The sequence below is a fragment of the Pristiophorus japonicus genome, chromosome 8 (assembly GCF_044704955.1).
Source record: "Pristiophorus japonicus isolate sPriJap1 chromosome 8, sPriJap1.hap1, whole genome shotgun sequence".
NCBI lineage: Eukaryota > Metazoa > Chordata > Chondrichthyes > Pristiophoridae > Pristiophorus > Pristiophorus japonicus.
The window spans coordinates 61,054,899-61,072,769 of NC_091984.1; the positions used below are offsets into that span (position 1 = coordinate 61,054,899).

Consider the following 17,871-nt stretch of genomic DNA (forward strand, 5'->3'; position numbering starts at 1 on the left):
TTCTATGAGGTCCCCTCTCATTCTTCTGAACTCCAGTGAATACAAGCCCAGTCTTTCTTGAGGTGTCAGTCCCACCATCCCGGGAATCAGTCTGGTGAATCTTCGCTGCACTCCCTCAATAGCAAGAATGTCCTTCCTCAAGTTAGGAGACCAAAACTGTACACAATACTCCAGGTGTGGCCTCACCAAGGCCCTGGGTACAACTGGAGTAACACCTCCCTGCCCCTGTACTCAAATCCCCTCGCTATGAAGGCCAACATGCCATTTGCTTTCTTAACCGCCTGCTGTACCTGCATGCCAACCTTCAATGACTGATGTACCATGACACCCAGGTCTCGTTGCACCTTCCCTTTTCCTAATCTGTCACCATTCAGATAATAGTCTGTCTCTCTGTTTTTACCTCACATTTATCCACATTATACTTCATCTGCCATGCATTTGCCCACTCACCTAACCTATCCAAGTCACTCTGCAGCCTCATAGCATCCTCCTCGCAGCTCACACTGCCACCCAACTTAGTGTCATCCGCAAATTTGGAGATACTACATTTAATCCCCTCGTCTAAATCATTAATGTACAATGTAAACAGCTGGGGCCCCAGCACAGAACCTTGCGGTACCCCACTAGTCACTGCCTGCCATTCTGAAAAGTACCCATTTACTCCTACTCTTTGCTTCCTGTCTGACAACCAGTTCTCAATCCACGTCAACACACTACCCCCAATCCCATGTGCTTTAACTTTGCACATTAATCTCTTGTGTGGGATCTTGTCGAAAGCCTTCTGAAAGTCCAAATATACCACATCAACTGGTTCTCCTTTGTCCACTTTACTGGAAACATCCTCAAAAAATTCCAGAAGATTTGTCAAGCATGATTTCCCTTTCACAAATCCATGCTGACTTGGACCTATCATGTCACCATTTTCCAAATGCGCTGCTATGACATCCTTAATAATTGATTCCATCATTTTACCCACTACTGAGGTCAGGCTGACCAGTCTATAATTCCCTGTTTTCTCTCTCCCTCCTTTTTTAAAAAGTGGGGTTACATTGGCTACCCTCCACTCGATAGGAACTGATCCAGAGTCAATGGAATGTTGGAAAATGACTGTCAATACATCCGCTATTTCCAAGGCCACCTCCTTAAGTACTCTGGGATGCAGTCCATCAGGCCCTGGGGATTTATCGGCCTTCAATCCCATCAATTTCCCCAACACAATTTCCCGACTAATAAAGATTTCCCTCAGTTCCTCCTCCCTACTAGACCCTCTGACCACTTTTATATCCGGAAGGTTGTTTGTGTCCTCCTTAGTGAATACTGAACCAAAATACTTGTTCAATTGGTCTGCCATTTCTTTGTTCCCCATTATGACTTCCCCAGATTCTAACTGCAGGGGACCTACATTTGTCTTTACTAACCTTTTTCTCTTTACATACCTATAGAAACTCTTGCAATCCGCCTTAATGTTCCCTGCAAGCTTCTTCTCGTACTCCATTTTCCCTGCCCTAATCAAATCCTTTGTCCTCCTCTGCTGAGTTCTAAATTTCTCCCAGTCCCCAGGTTCGCTGCTATTTCTGACCAATTTGTATGCCACTTCCTTGGCTTTAATACTATCCCTGATTTCCCTAGATAGCCACGGTTGAGCCACCTTCCCTTTTTTATTTTTACGCCAGACAGGAATGTACAATTGTTGTAATTCATCCATGCGGTCTCTAAATGTCTGCCATTGCCCATCCACTGTCAACCCCTTAAGTATCATTCGCCAATCTATCCTAGCCAATTCACGCCTCATACCTTCAAAGTTACCCTTCTTTAAGTTCTGGACCATGGTCTCTGAATTAACTGTATCATTCTCCATCCTAATGCAGAATTCCACCATATTATGGTCACTCTTCCCCAAGGGGCCTCGCACAATGAGATTGCTAATTAGTCCTCTCTCATTACACAACACCCAGTCTAAGATGGCCTCCCCCCTAGTTGGTTCCTTGACATATTGGTCTAGAAAACCATCCCTTATGCACTCCAGGAAATCTCCTCCACCGTGTTGCTTCCAGTTTGGTTGGCCCAATCTATGTGCATATTAAAGTCACCCATTATAACTGCTGCACCTTTATTGCATGCACCCCTAATTTCCTGTTTGATGCCCTCCCCAACATCACGACTACTGTTTGGAGGTCTGTACACAACTCCCACTAACGTTTTTTGCCCTTTGGTGTTCTGCAGCTCTACCCATATAGATTCCACATCATCCAAGCTAATGTCTTTCCTAACTATTGCATTAATCTCCTCTTTAACCAGCAATGCTACCCCACCTCCTTTTCCTTTTATTCTATCCTTCCTGAATGTTGAATACCCCTGGATCTTGAGTTCCCAGCCCTGATCATCCTGGAGCCACGTCTCCGTAATCCCAACATCATAATTGTTAACATCTATTTGCACAGTTAATTCATCCACCTTATTGCGGATACTCCTTGCATTAAGACACAAAGCCTTCAGGCTTGTTTTTTTTTTAACACCCTTTGTCCTTTTAGAATTCTGCCCTTCCTGTTCCCCGCCCCGGGCCTCTCCGCCCCCCACTCCCACTCCCCCCCCCCCCCATCTCCCCTCCGTCTCCTGCCTCTGCCTCCCTTTTGTCTCCCTCTGTCTCCCTGCATTGGTTCCCATCCCCCTGCCATATTAGTTTAACTCCTCCCCAACAGCACTAGCAAACACTCCCCCTAGGACATTGGTTCCGGTCCTGCCCAGGTGCAGACCGTCCGGTTTGTACTGGTCCCACCTCCCCCAGAACCGGTTCCAATGCCCCAGGAATTTGAATCCCTCCCTGCTGCACCACTGCTCAAGCCACGTATTCATCTGCGCTATCCTGCAATTCCTACTCTGACTAATACATTGCCATTTAAATTTCCTTCAGAGCTGGTAACTGCTACTTTAAAAAAAATGTACTCCTAACTAGTGAGGGGCATCTCAGCATTCCTTCAGTTATTACACAATAGATGTAAAAGTCCTTTAAAAAGGAAATGTGAGTTAAACATTTGTTGGAGCAGATTTTTGGACATAATAAAGCCAAGTGGGACATTTGACTAGTGTACCAAACATTTGTTCCCCTCGAATGAATTTTGTAAGAGACAATACTGATGCATTATTGTATGCTTGCCTTTACTGGTTATAGGAAGCCTGACACTTGTTTTTCCTGTGATAATAGGGGAATTAGTCCTCTTGTATGTGTATAATGGCCTGTCACAATGCGAGGCTGGCTTATATCAAGAGCCCAGCCTTGAACGGTAATTGTATGAAAAGCTTTGTAAACCTAGTAATGCGATGATTGGATTTAAGGACTGTTGCTAAGGCACGTGATGTAAAATAACGTAATTTGTAAGATAAAGGAACCTCACGGGCGATATCAAATCGAGAAGCTGGTTCAGCAGACCCGGGTCTCTAACACTTCTCCCAAAGCTTTGTCTCCGATTTAATAAACCTCTCTAAATATTATACAGTCTCGGAAATATTTTTCCACAACATAATGGCGTCATGAACAGGATACTGTCCGATCAGACGTGATCAATTAAGACAGTATCTGGAATCTGGTGTTAGAGACTGAAAGAGAGGCATACGGGCACGACAGGATAGTGTATAAGGTACGAGTAGGTAGATAGCGGGAGGAGGCTGACTAACCAGTTTGATTTTTTCCCTTTAGTAAATAAGGTCGGTGCGGAAAGGAGCTGATCACTCCAACCTAGAGATGAAACTCCGGTGGTAAGGAAATACGCTAGCTTTGTTGCGAAGACAAAGGGTCCCCACAGAGTAGTCGTGGCCGTGAGTATTACAGGAACAAAGGGAAACGTCTGAGACTGGCGAACATGGAAGGTAAGGAAGGGAATGTAAAATACGGGCCGCCCGGGTCGTTAAATAATTCCTATATGACCGATCGACAGATCTTAATCAAGAAAATGCAAAAGGACGGTTGGGACGTATCCCAGACGTTAGAACAACAGTGAAATTGGATAGCTAAACAAAAGAAAGATAAAACTAAAAAAGCCGGAGTATTATTGGTGCACCAGTTAGCCGGACTAATTGAACAGGTTAAGGAGGTTAAAGAAAAAATGGATGAAAAAAGTAAACAACTAAACCAGGCACAAAGGAAAAATATAGAGTGGGAAAAGAAATGCCTGGCGCTGGAACAACAGATCCAGGATCGATCTCAATTGGGGGGGGGGGGAAGAAAAAGAAAAAAAAAAATCGCTGCCCCCTTACGAGAATTATCAATGCGAAGCAACCGCCCTGGGCCAGGAAGATTTAGAAACCTTCCCAACGGCGCCAGTCACAAGGGGAGGAACTGCAGCAATCCCCACTGTGACCTATAAGCCCTTTACTCCCGGCGAAAGACAGCAGATAATGGCATCCCTGAGTAAATTACAAACCCGGTGTGCGAATACCAAATTTTGGGCAGAGCTGGATACAGTTTGGGTGGGCCACCAACTACACCTCAGAGATATCCACCAACTAGTCTGAACGGCTTGCCCGGCAGATTGGTGGAGAGTAGTAGCAGGAGGAGCCGCGGTAGCAGCCAATGTCGACTTTTCAGGGGGATGTTGGACACACGCGATACCTTTAACCACCGAAGTAGATGGTCAACAGGCGGCCTTTGGCCCTTTTAAAACCAAGATCCAACGGGTTTTAGGTAATGCCCCTACTAATTGGGGTAAAATTACTACAACCAAACAAAAAGGGGAAGGAGCCTCAGAGTATGGGGAACGATTATTCCAGGTATATCAAGAATACTCTGGACAGGGAAACCCAGGCCGCGGTGACCGAGCATTTATCCAGGCATTCAAGGACGGATTATCCGCTGCACACCAGACCATTATAAAAATGGGAGTAATTGTAACCCGGGATTATGATGAACTGGTCGAGTGGGCTAGTGGCGTCCAGGGAGGGGGCGATGAAAAATCTCAGACAAAGATAAAGCAGGAAAAGGTCTCTGCCACGGGAACAACGGGAATAGGAGGAGGGCAGAAAAGGGGGACTTGCCATAATTGTGGAAAACCGGGGCATTTTGCCAGGGAGTGCAGAGGAAAAGGTAGTGAAAAGCAGTGCACACATTGTGGTAAGAAAGGACACCTGGAAGCGACATGCTATGGTAAACATGGCTATCCTAATAAGGCAAGGACCCTGTCAGAACAGGAATACACCAGCAGTGGCAGGCGTACAATGCCACCCGGTGATGTCCGGCGGCCCCTGTACAAAGTAAAAAGGAAGGAAGGATATATGTGTCTGCACTAGTAGGGGGCCGACAGTGTGAGATGCTAGTGGACACGGGAGCCTCAATATATCCATTACCAATATGCCCCTTCCCGTCACCGACAAGGCGGCTCTGATAAACAGAATAGAAGGACGGCCCACACTGGCCTACCTGAGCACCACCCAATTGGTGGAAATTGATAATTTATATATACCCATGAGGTTTTACATATGCAAGAATCGTGAGGGAACAATATTGGGAAATTACGTAATGAGGGAATTTAAGGCCCTGATTGATTGCGGCAAGGGGAAATTGACATGGCCAAAGTAAGGGAGATTTGGGACAGATAGCCCACCATGTGGAAAGTATCGGTGTGGCTACAGCCACAAAAACTGACTGGCTCACTGGAACTGGAGGGTATGGAGGCATCTGTGCCCGGACCAAATTGGATACCGGAAAGGCAGACATGGATCCTATTAAAGTCCCTGGACCACCTCATAAACCACACCGATAATACCCTATAAGACCTGAAGCTAGAACAGCGGTTGTAGAAATAGTAAAAGGGCTAGTGGAAAAGGGCATCTTAAGAGAAACAGTTAGCACCACTAACTCCCCAACATGGCCGGTAGGGAAACCAGATGGGAGTTATAGCCTAACCATTGACTACACTGCCCTTAAGGTCACCCCCAAATTACACCTGATAGTGGCCAGCCCCTCCACAATCCTTAATGGATTATCCCATAGACATAAGGTCTTTACAGTCCTGGACATATCCAATGGTTTCTGGGCCCTTCCCCTCGACCCCGAATCACAAGAGAAATTTACATTCACGGTGGAGGATAAACAATATACGTGGACCCGATTACCACAAGGATTCCATAATAGTTCTGCCATATTCCATCGAGTCATGAGTGATATACTAAAACAAATAGAAGTACCGGCAGGAAATAGTATTTTACAATATGTCGACGACATATTAATAGCCTCAGAAACTAAGGAAGGACACCAGGCAACTCTATACTTAGTATTACGGGCTCTGGAGACGGCGGGCCTTAAGATTAACCCCAACAAGGCCCAGGTAGGGAAATCCCAGGTCCTGTACCTAGGGTATTGCCTCTCAAAGGGGCTGAAAGAAATGCCCTCGGATAGGAAAAAGGCCGTCAAGGACATGCCTAGACCAGTAACGGTAAGGGGGGTGAGGAAGGTACTGGGCCTCTTTAATTACAGCCGGAACTTTGTCCCTGATTTTGCAATAATTGCTGAGCCAATACAAAGATTAGTGAAAGGGGAGAAACCGGCCCTAGACCTCATAGAGTGGGGCCCGGAACAGGAACAGGCATATAGTAAACTCAAGTCAGAACTAGTTTTTGCACCTGGATTGGGACTGCCTGACATGGGTAAGGATTTCCACATCCACTGTAACAATGAAGGTGGGTTCTATATGGCCGTGGTCACCCAAGATCACAGGGATAAAAGGAGACCTATAGCCTATTACTCTACCACCGAAGGCCCGGTGGTGACTGGATTATCCAGATGTATAGCCGCGCTAGATTGCGCAGCTTGGGCGGTAAAAGTAAGCGAGCCTGTGGTGATGACTGGAAACATCATTCTCCACACTAAACACACATTGGTAGAAATGTTAAACACAGGAAAACTGAGAACCGTATCTAATATGAGACGGGCAAAGTGGGAAGCAGTCCTCTTAACACCCAACAAAGCGGTAACCATAATTAGAGATTAGAGAATTAGGGGAAAACCCTGCAGAAGGTATGATGGGTGAAGGAGAACCCCACTTTTGCGAAGAGGTAGGTGAGGATATGGAAGAGGATAGAATAAAAGACACCCCCCTTCAAACCGCAGAACAAACCTTGTTTGTGGACGGCTCACGAAAATACGTAGAGGGACTACCTCGTACCGGATGGGCCGTAGTTAACCAGGATCTAGAGACAGTCGAATTAGGACGAATTAATGGGGGGGTCATCAGCTCAAGTGGCAGAATTGGTAGCCCTCACCCGGGCACTGAAATTATCGGAAAATATGATTGTTAATATCTATACGGACAGTAGATATGCATTCGAGGTAGTACACGATTATATGACAGCTTGGGGGAGAAGGGGTTTTATCATAACTAGCGGACATCCCATAAAGCATCAGCTGAGAATAGAAGCTCTTTTAGCAGCCAGTAATAAACCAAAACAGGAAGCGGTCATTAAAATTAAAGCCCACAGGAGGGGGCCGGACCGAACCAGTCCAGATTGGCTGAGTCACCAGGGAAATAAAGCTGCAGACGTAGCTGCACAGAAGGCATTAGAACAGGAAGAGTGTGAGAAAGCCTCAGTCAGCGCCGCTGGGGCCCGAGACCAACAGATAAGTATCGAGAAACTACACCAGGACACTTCTGAGGAGGAAATAGGTATGTGGACAAAGCAGGGCGCAACGCAAGGGAAGGATAACATTTGGAGACGAAACGACAAGGTAATGGCGTCTGAATGCATACAGAATACCTTATTGGAGTTGCACCATGGCCTGTCCCATTCGGGACGAGAGGCCATGACCGGGAGTCTTGAGAGAGATTGATGGTGGAAAGGGATGGGTAGAGATATTGCCAAACATTGCCATCGATGTGTTACGTGCGCACAATATAATCCAGGCAGGCCCATTAAAATTAAAATGGGACACCAGCCCCGTCCACAGGGGCCATGGGAACATTTACAAATTGATTTCACAGGTCCTTTGCCCCCATCCCATGGAAAAAGATATTGCCTAGTGATTATAGATCAATTTACCCGGTGGGTGGAAGCTTTCCCCACACGTGATTGCACTGCCTCAACAGTGGCAAGGATATTGACCGAGCAGGTGATTCCCCAATGGGGAGTGCCTCAACAGTGGCAAGGATATTGACCGAGCAGGTGATTCCCCAATGGGGAGTGCCTCTTCAGATAGATTCCGACCAAGGCACCCACTTCACCGGGAAGATTGTAAAAACAATATGCCAGCTAATGGGCATAAAACAAAAATTCCACATCCCCTACCACCCGCAGAGTTCTGGGATGGTAGAGCGCATGAACCGTACCCTCAAGAACGCCCTGGCAAAGGCCATGCAAACGTCAGGAAAAACTAGGACGAAAGTATTACCCATTATATTGATAAAATTAAAAGCCACGACAAACCGGACAACTGGATTAACCCCTTATGAACTAATGACAGGAAGGGCGATGCAATTACCAGAGAACATCATAACAGGTGGGGCTGTATGTTTTGGAACTAAGTACTCAATTAAAAGGGATGCGTAAATTAGTTAGGGACAATCAGGAAGAAAGAGACGCGGAAGCAGAGCTTACAAAGCTCCCTGAAGTCCCGTTGGCGGGAAGTCGCGTTATGGTAAGGGTCCTCCCGGGAATTGCCCCAAAATGGATAGGACCATATGAGGGTTGTAATCAGTGGGGACACTTGTGCCTGCATCGATGTTAAAGAGAACGGGCAATGGAAGCATTGGACCCAGCTTAAGGTTTTTGAACCAGCCGTTTAGCACACGTATTAGTTGTTGTTGTTTGTCTATTTACAGATTGAGAGAGAGATTCTTCAAGCAAGCCATACGGCCATTTTGCCTTTGACTATTTGTTGCGATCGGTGCGATTATCATAGTTCGTGTTAGGTCCGGCCTGCTAGCTAGACCGAAGCGAGAGTTACATGTGAATACCTTTTTGTACATGTCTTATGTTTATGTGCAAATTGGGAACTTTTCCAGTTGCTGGGTATGTTCGCACATCCCCATACATAGCAAAGAAGGCATCCCCTTGAGGTCAATCTCCCTTAACATTTCAGAAGTAGCAGAGTGGGTAATGCGACAAAACGGTACAGGGGAAGTAAATGATACTTGGAACCAGAGTGGGGATAAAGAAACGTGGAGATCGGGGGGTTACCTTTTGGATGCATTTGACGGATGGTACCAGCCGGAATATAACAGGTCGGTACGACCCCCGTTCCTAGTTTTGACCAACACCTCAGGAGTTGGAAGGCCCACCGCTGACATTTGTTTCACTAGAAACCTGACCGGTGAGAAAACAGGTTTTGTAGCAGGATATAGCAATTGTACGCAATACTTTAACCTCACCAGGTGGAACATAACAGACAGCAAAACAACAAACCAGGGGTTCTTTGAAATGGAGGGTTTGAAGAATCAGACAAGTAGCCAGGATTGGGACCCTAAAATTAGGTGGCAACGGGGGCTGAGAGAGAGATTGGGATCGAATCTAACAGCATACAATGGCACTTATTTTGTGTGTGGGCACAAGGCCTACCCCTGGTTGCCTCAGGACTGGAGGGGGTCCTGTTATTTGGGATGTGTGGTCCCCTTCGTCAGACGGGTATGTACTTTAGCAGAAGTACAGACGCCAGGTCGACTAAGACGAGATCTTAACCCGGTAGAGAGGCTATTTGGGGTCACGATGCTCCCATTCGGGATAGGACGCACCATGGATGAATTACGTAACATAGAGAGGGTACTGGAAGAGATAGCTAATGACACTGCTGAAGCAATGGAGGGCATAACGGCTGAAATGGTAGCCATACGCACAATGGTACTCCAGAACCGAATGGCCCTAGATTATATACTAGCACAAAGTGGGGGAACATGTGCCTTAATTGGAGCTGAATGTTGTACTTACATTCCCAATAATTCAGAAAACATAACCAACCTCGCTGATCAAATAAGAAGGGAGGTAAAGAAGTTATCCACGCCAGCAGGAGGATCTGGCTGGTTTGACTGGCTATTAGGGGAATCCTGGGGTCCTATCTTATGCATGGAGTAATTATTCTGGTTATAATAATAATTACTTGCTGTCTGATTATCGGGTGTTTTAATATCTGCTGTAAAGTTATGATGGCCCGACTGATGCCAGTAGCCAGTGTAATCGCCGAAGAAGCAGCACACCTGATGGAAATACCTGAAGACACCATGGATGAAGAAACAGATGACGTTGACACCGACCACTATCTTTGAAGGGTAGCCTAGAGCTACAGGCAAGGTAGACATACGGAACACCAGGGAAGTAACATACCCCAAAGGCCGTATATATATATATATAACACCATGCTACCATCATTGTGGTCATCTGGATTTCGTGAACATCCTCCAGGACCAAAAGGGGGAACTGTTGGAGCAGATTTTTGGACATAATAAAGCCTAGTGGGACACTTGACTAGTATACCAAACATTTGTTCCCCTCGAATGAATTTTGTAAGAGACAATACTGATTTTTTTTTTTTTGAAATTCGTAGCCAATCGTTCCAATTCTTTGTCAAATCACAAACGCCAGAGGTCACCTTGTACACGCCAAGGATCACTCTGCGCCAATGCTCTTAGCCAAAAGGCCTAGAGCCACTGCACCGTTCCTGGAAGTACTGCAATACCAGGTTCGTGCCATGGAGGTGGATGGGTCAGGTCCCCCACACACCTCCGTGGAGGTGGATGGGTCAAGCCACCCCACCCACCTCCTGTTTCCAAAAAAGCAAGCATATACCTTCCTGATCCAGGGAGAACTACCTGGAGGTCATGGTGGCTACTCCCCTGTCAGGTCAGTTACGCATGATCTTAGCCAAAAGGCCGAGAAGCGAATACTGATGCATTATTGTATGCTTGCCTTTACTGGTTATAGGAAGCCTGACACTTGTTTTTCCTGTGATAACAGGGGAATTAGTCCTCTTGTATGTGTATATGGCCTGTCACAATGCGAGGCTGGCTTATTTCAAGAGCCCAGCCTTGAACGGTAATTGTATGAAAAGCTTTGTAAACCTAGTAATGCGATGATTGGATTTAAGGACTGTTGCTCAGGCACGTGATGTAAAGTGACGTAATTTGTAAGATAAAGGAACCTCACGGGCGATATCAAATCGAGAAGCTGGTTCAGCAGACGCGAGTCTCTAACACTTCTCCCAAAGCTTTGTCTCTGATTTAATAAACCTCTTTAAATATTATCCAGTCTCGGAAATATTTTTCCACAACACATTTAATATAAAAATGGTATTTTTAGTGGTGTTATTCCATTAAACTACTGAGTCTTGAAAAAAAATGGAAGAAGTTGGGTCCCAGTTGTGACCTCAGCATCCAATGGATGGGCAAAGGTTTTAAAAAAAATAAAAGACAGGGTTTATGTTCTTGCTTGTTTTCCAATAATCTCTGCTGGAAACAAATTTCTAATCACTGGGTGAGGGTGAGAGTGGGGGCAGGGGGTGGTGGGACGATTGTGCTCTACTTGCCAGATACTTCACCTGAGATGGTACATAGCACTCGGGCTCTTGTCCCTTCAATTTGGTTTCTCAATTCATTTTTCAAATATAAAAAAGTCATTATTATGGTTTCATCAAACATTTATCCAACATTGCCCAAAGGTTTTTTTTCCATCAATTGTCTTATTTATCAGTGATTAATAAGATAATGGGAGCTGAATAAAGAGGATTACAAAACACTGCAGCGAGATCATATACTCATATATAAAAACATGAAATATTAAAAACCCACCTTCAACTGAGGTTAGCTGAACTTCGGTCTTCAGTAAAACAGGATCTCCCCAAGTGGCCAGGGCTGGAGACTTTGAATGTTTTTCACCATATATTTGACCTAACAATAAAAATGTTGAACACTTTGTTAAAAAGTCAGATTTCAAGTAAATGGGACATCTACCTTCACTGCACTTGTTAACTGCAAGAATGTGAAATGCCCCAATACCTTCAGTATTAATAAGCCATTGCAGACAATAGGATCAAAAAAAGACCAATCTTCTACAATCCCTGGTGCAGAGGAATATTACAAATTTTCACCACCTTAAGTAAATATAGTCCCTTTCCTGCTTGTTTTATCTCTTGGTACAATCTTAACATTTAAATAAACTAATAAATCAATTGAAGTTTGCTTACAGTAGACTTTCATACAAATGTACATATACTGCACCTCCTTTCTTTACCACAAAAGTCCACATGTCTCGCCAACTAAGCGATGAGGCAATCTGACTACCCAGGCCTTTAAGTAGGTTTTTGGCTGTGTCTTTCAGATGGAAGGATCCCTCATCCTGAACCAAAAAAGTGGTGGGGGGGAAAAAAAAAACACAGGTCAGTTTTTTCCTACAGAGCACCTATCGACAAGTAAAGAAAAACTGAAATACTGAATAGAACACAGCAATATAAATGATACTTGACCTCAGAGTCATTTCCCAACAGCAGCCAAGGCCCAATTTTTCCCTTGTGCACCTTGTACAATGCCACTTGTCGGTGGATACACACGATAACTATCCTGAGAGACTGGGTTATCTTCGACATAGTTTTGTATGCTTGAACTGTGAAATTTCTTCAAGGAGGGAGGGTCGCATTTGGAAAATAAATCTTAAATTTGTAAAACCTTGCTTTATAAAACAAGATTAGTATTTGAAAATATTAAGCCACTGCAGGCAGCAAAGAGCATCCAAACTACAGAGTGCATAAAATGATGTTATATCTAGTACAAACTTCTGGGGAAGGGGTTAGAGGGTATAAATATACCTCATTGATAGCTTACTTAAATTTCAACTAAGTTGATTTGAAACTGAGCTGGAGAAAGCCTGAGATCAGGCCGACATCAAGTGCCTATGATGGGTAATTTTGTATCTTCTCGTTCTCCTAATTCAACATTAAGCAAACTTATATTTTTGCTTGCAGGTAAGATGACCATATTTGATCTTAATCTTCTTGTCTGTACAGGCACCAGCTTCCCCTTCTCCATTTCCACCTCCAAAAAAATGTTTTCCCCTGGAAACACATTCCTACGGCTGAGGAGAAAGAAGTCCAGCTCAAGATTGGGCGGGGGGGGGGAAACTGAGAAAATGAAACCAGAAACAAGAAAAATGGCACTTTTCCATTCTTAAACACAGAATGACAACTAAGAGCATGGAGATTTCTACAGGAGCCTTTTGTGCAACCTTTATATAATTCTCTTCTCCTGCACCATATGTCAATAGAAAGACAGTCTGTGCATGGGACCCAATATGGAATGTCTGTATCGTGACTAGTGTCTTTTGTGCACTGTTCATCAAGAGTTTGGTAGAAATCGGCAACTTGGACATCTGAATAAATAAAATGAACCCCACCCCACCCCCATGATATTTACTTGGTAAAAGATAACCAAGGGCAATGATTTTCTTGAATAAATTCTTGCCCACAGATGTTCCCAAACTTTTCCCCTTTTAGAATGATCTGATTACAGAAGTTCAATATCCATTGGCCAAACTCCCAAGTGCAGTAAATACACTGAAAAGACAGACAATAAGGGAATCTGTGCAGTTACAGAGTTTAAGAAACAAGCTCAAATACAACCTTTAGTTACACCGATATGAAGATTAAAGTTTACTTTTTAGGATGGAGGCACCTTACTAGGTTCAAATCAACAAATTCAGTTTACCTTATAGAGCATGTGAAATTACTTAGTGTCTAGCACCCTCTGCTGGATAATCTCATCTGTATAACTAGGTATTGGCCTGGGCTAGAGCAGGGATAATTTACACAAGAGCCACAAGGTTCTCTTGGCAAAAAAAAACAATAGCCTGGAGGGTAGAAGTACAGGGTTGAGCTCCAACCACCAGTTGTTGTTAGTGTTACACTTCTCAGCATTTTTTAGAATCTTATAAGAGTAGGTCCACAAGATTGCTGGAAATCATAGAAAAGACCAGTTCATGACAAAAACTCCGTCATTGCTGTGCAAAATGCAACGGTTAGTTACAGTTTCAAACTAAGGCCTGGTGGAATTCCATGTTGAAGGGCCAGTTAAAAGACAAGGATTTGACATGATAAGGATTTCATAGAAAACCAATGTAAACTACTACAGCTGGGGGTGGGAAAGATGTACAACAGATCTGTTCACTGTAAAGAACCAAGGCCCTGATTTCGTGGTCTGTATGCCGTTGAATTTTCTATAGGCGTTTGTGCATGCGCTAAATCCCGAACTTGCAATCTGTCAAGTTCCAACTGCACATAGGCTTCACTATATGTTTCACCACTTCATTCAAATGAACGTGCTGGTGAAAAGGTGGGCTAATTGCCCACCTACTGCGAGTTAATTACCCTGAAAATGTTTACGTCTAGTACAAACAGGCGCAAGGGGAGGGGGAGGAGAACATTTTATTAATGTTAAGCTAGGTTTATGCTACAGCCCATAACAATGAGGCACTGGTTCGTGTCTGAGCAGAGACAAACTTTGAAAGAAACTTTCATTTGTTCGAGTTTGAAAACAAGGCCTTTCTCCGTCACTATCCTTGCTGCCCAAAAGCCTTTTGTAGTTTCGATTTAATTATTTCGCAACTTCTATTTAGATAGGATTTAATTTACTTTCATGATTTCCCCAGACATTTAAACTCTTGATTTTAAATTAATCAAAAGTTGATCTAATAGAGGAGAAACAAATTCGATAGGACTATAAGACTGTAATTTTATGTTTATGTTGTCATGGCCCAGAATTAAAGGGCCGATGTTAATTCAGCTGCATGCATTGTAAAAAAGCATCCTAATCGAGTTTTATGGTTTTAAGGACACCTGCAGTAAAAAAAAGTATCTAAAGACTTCAGTGTTTGATCAAATTCTATTAATGTTGGAATCTTGGTTTGTGTATTAAATACTATTGCAATGATCATAATTTATTAATAAAACATTTCTGGCTGCTAAATTATTTTAAATGAGTTGTGGGAAACCAGCAATCTCCTCTGTTGTCTGATTGGCTAAGAGTCAGGAAGTGAAAGGAGCGCACCGCCCCCAAGTGATCCCAGGTTCGCATACGCACAATGGTGAGCTCCTGGGACCCATGGGCCACTGCAGCATTTGAAAGCAACTTCTTGAAGGGGGGTTCGCACGAGGCAAGTGTGGATTTCGTTCAGATGCTGATGGCGTACTCCTTAGCTATGTTTCTGACCGCGAATTCAGGACACAAGTCTTTAAGTTCCAGTGATAACTCTTTCCCTTACCTGAAATGCATACAAATGAAAGACATCATCTTGAATTTGTGTCCTCTCTATGTAGCAGTCCCAGAAGTACCTGACTGGTTTAGTTGCAGGACTCAAACATGATTACAGAGAATGACCTCATCCTTATCTGGATTATCTGATCACCATTATATTTAGGAGCTTTTACAAATAGGCAGATACGGCTTTTTCAAATAAATTAAAATGTGCTTCTAAGTAAATGATATGCACCAAAGGTATTGTCACCAAATAAATGCAACAAGGTGCGCCATACAGATGAGTTAAAATTGTATCAATAAAAGCTCATTAGAGGATCCAATGTATAAAGAGTTGGCAGTTTTGACGAGATCAGAGAAGATGGATAGAAGGTGTGTGAGAATGTGAGCAAGCAGGAGAGCGCACAACAGGAGAGAATGGCGGGAGCGAGAGCAAAGGGAGTGAGAGATGGGAGGAAAAAAGCACATTGCAATTACAGGAGTTCAGAAAAATTTTAGAACTACTCTAGCCAGAGAACTCCGTGTATTACCGGTATGTAAGAAGAAAACAGAAGCAAAGCCAGTGCTATGGAGAGAAGACCATCGGAAGAAAGCCAAACTATTAGGACGACAGGTAGATTCATTACGCTGACATCCCAGAGGTAGACCCAAGCATCCCAGAGGAAGGCAAGATGATCAACACAACTCAGAACTGAGTGTACAAGATCCAGAAATCTTTGCCAATGCTGTGAGCTAATCAGCAATATAATGGACTAGACTTTTAATATATCCAATGGATTGTCTATTCAAAGCGGTTAACTTGTCAACTATGTACATAGACTAATTTAAGCTAACCAACAGATGCTCAGTTACTGTGATATACTTGTATTGCAATTCCGTCAGTTAACAATAGCTATTCAAGTTCCTTGAGTACGCATACCGTTTAATATTAGGATATTGCTAAGTTGATAAATAAATGTAAGTTCACAATTTCATGGTTTGAATTCCTCTGGTGACTTTGCAAGAAGAGGTCAGCTCATTCATTCAGAAGATTACATGTATCCTAATAAGAGCTTGGCAGGGCAGTGTAAATGTTAATATAATTTGAACTGGCTGATGCAAGGCAGTTCAAGCAAGTGAAATGTAAGCATCTAGTATCTCCTTAGACATGGACTGTAGGTTCCCAGACAGTTCCTGGACATGGACTTAAAGCGAGGACTTAAAGATTAGTCTGGTGGCCTTTAATTAATATCCCTTACAAGATTTATTAAGAACTGGTCCCAGTGTTTTTATAACCAAGCTCACTTTCATACATTTTCCAATGCCAAATGTTTGATTGCTCTAATTTGTCATTTTCTTCAGGTGTCCCGGCCCTGCAAGCCTCAGGAGACTGTTCTGCTTTGCTCACTTAGCATGTTTAAAGTGACCACCCTTCCAACAAAATTAAAACGTAAAACAAAAAGCCAAACATTCGCACAGTTCTATAGTCTCCTAGATGTATATCTGAAGGATGAGAGATTACACTGACCTTGATGGTAAAGAGAAGAATTCTTCCACGTGAGACCATATTTAAGAACAGGATCATTGCTTCATCTTCATGGGGCGAATAGGTATCAAACACACGTTTGGCCATCACATGTCCCTGTTCAGAACAAGAATCATTCATTAGCATCATTAGCATCATCTGTAACTGCAGAAAGCTAAGATTTCAAAAATATCTACACGTTAAAGAATTAAAATCTATTGGAACATACGAGCTTTACTACCCGCTTCTCAGACAACTAATAATAATAATAACTTTTATTTATATAGCGCCTTAACATAGTGAACATCCCAAGGCGTTTCACAGCAGTGTTACAAGACAAAACAGATACATTTGACACCAAGCCACAAAAGAAGAAATTAAGGCAGACTTGGTTAAAGAGGTAGGTTTTAAGGAGCGTCTTAAAGGAGGAATGAGAGGTAGAAAGGCAGAGAGGTTGAGGGAGGGAGTTCCAGAGCTGAAGGCCCAAACAGCTGAAGACATGGCCACCGATGGTTGAGTGATATTGAGGGGTGTTCAAGAGGGCAGAATTTGAGGAGCGCAGACATCTTATGGGGCTGTGAGGCTGAAAAAGATTATAGAGATATGGAAGGGCAAGGCCATGGAGTGATTTGTAAACAAGGATGAGAATTTTGAAATCGAGGCATTGTTTAACCGGGAGCCAATGTAGGTCAGAAAGCACAGGGGTAATTGGTAATTTGTGACTTGCTGCGAGTTAGGACACTGGCTGCTGAGTTTTGGATCAACTCGACGACAGACTGACCACACCACAAATGCACTTGGTTGAAAGGTTGAGCCTCAGCAAATATATTAAATGTGACATGATGATGGGAGTTTTTTTCCCTGCATGTTGAGAAAGTGTTCACTTTCATTGAGGCAAAATGTCTCCAGTCCTTTCTGTACAATACTGCAGCAGCTAATTTTCAAACTGTTTTCAATGAAATGTTTCAGCAAAACCACCTTCTAGTGAGGGTAGAAGATAATTTCGAGTCCCAAAAAAGCTTCAAGAATTCCAATATTGGGACCAGCACCTGCAGTGACTGGTTTGATTGTGAGTCAAGCATGCAACAATTTACAACCGTGAAATGGTGCTGCAGATTGATCGTCAATGCAGTTACATATGGGACACAAAACCTC

At 43.6% G+C, this 17,871-nt stretch overlaps 1 protein-coding gene and 1 pseudogene across 5 annotated transcripts in view; both read right to left on the reverse strand.

Moving 5' to 3' along the window:
* The window catches only part of pomgnt1 (protein O-linked mannose N-acetylglucosaminyltransferase 1 (beta 1,2-)), a 104,581-nt gene that overhangs the window by 36,828 nt on the left and 49,882 nt on the right, over nt 1-17,871 (reverse strand). For all 5 annotated transcript variants that reach the window (XM_070886845.1, XM_070886841.1, XM_070886844.1 and 2 more), the window contains 3 exons: nt 16,720-16,833; nt 12,189-12,306; nt 11,760-11,858 (listed from right to left, as the gene is read on the reverse strand). In XM_070886845.1, the coding sequence (XP_070742946.1) occupies nt 11,760-11,858; nt 12,189-12,306; nt 16,720-16,833 (331 nt within the window). The remainder of the gene's footprint in view (nt 1-11,759; nt 11,859-12,188; nt 12,307-16,719; nt 16,834-17,871) is intronic.
* Nucleotides 10,618-10,856, reverse strand: LOC139269970 (U2 spliceosomal RNA; annotated as a pseudogene).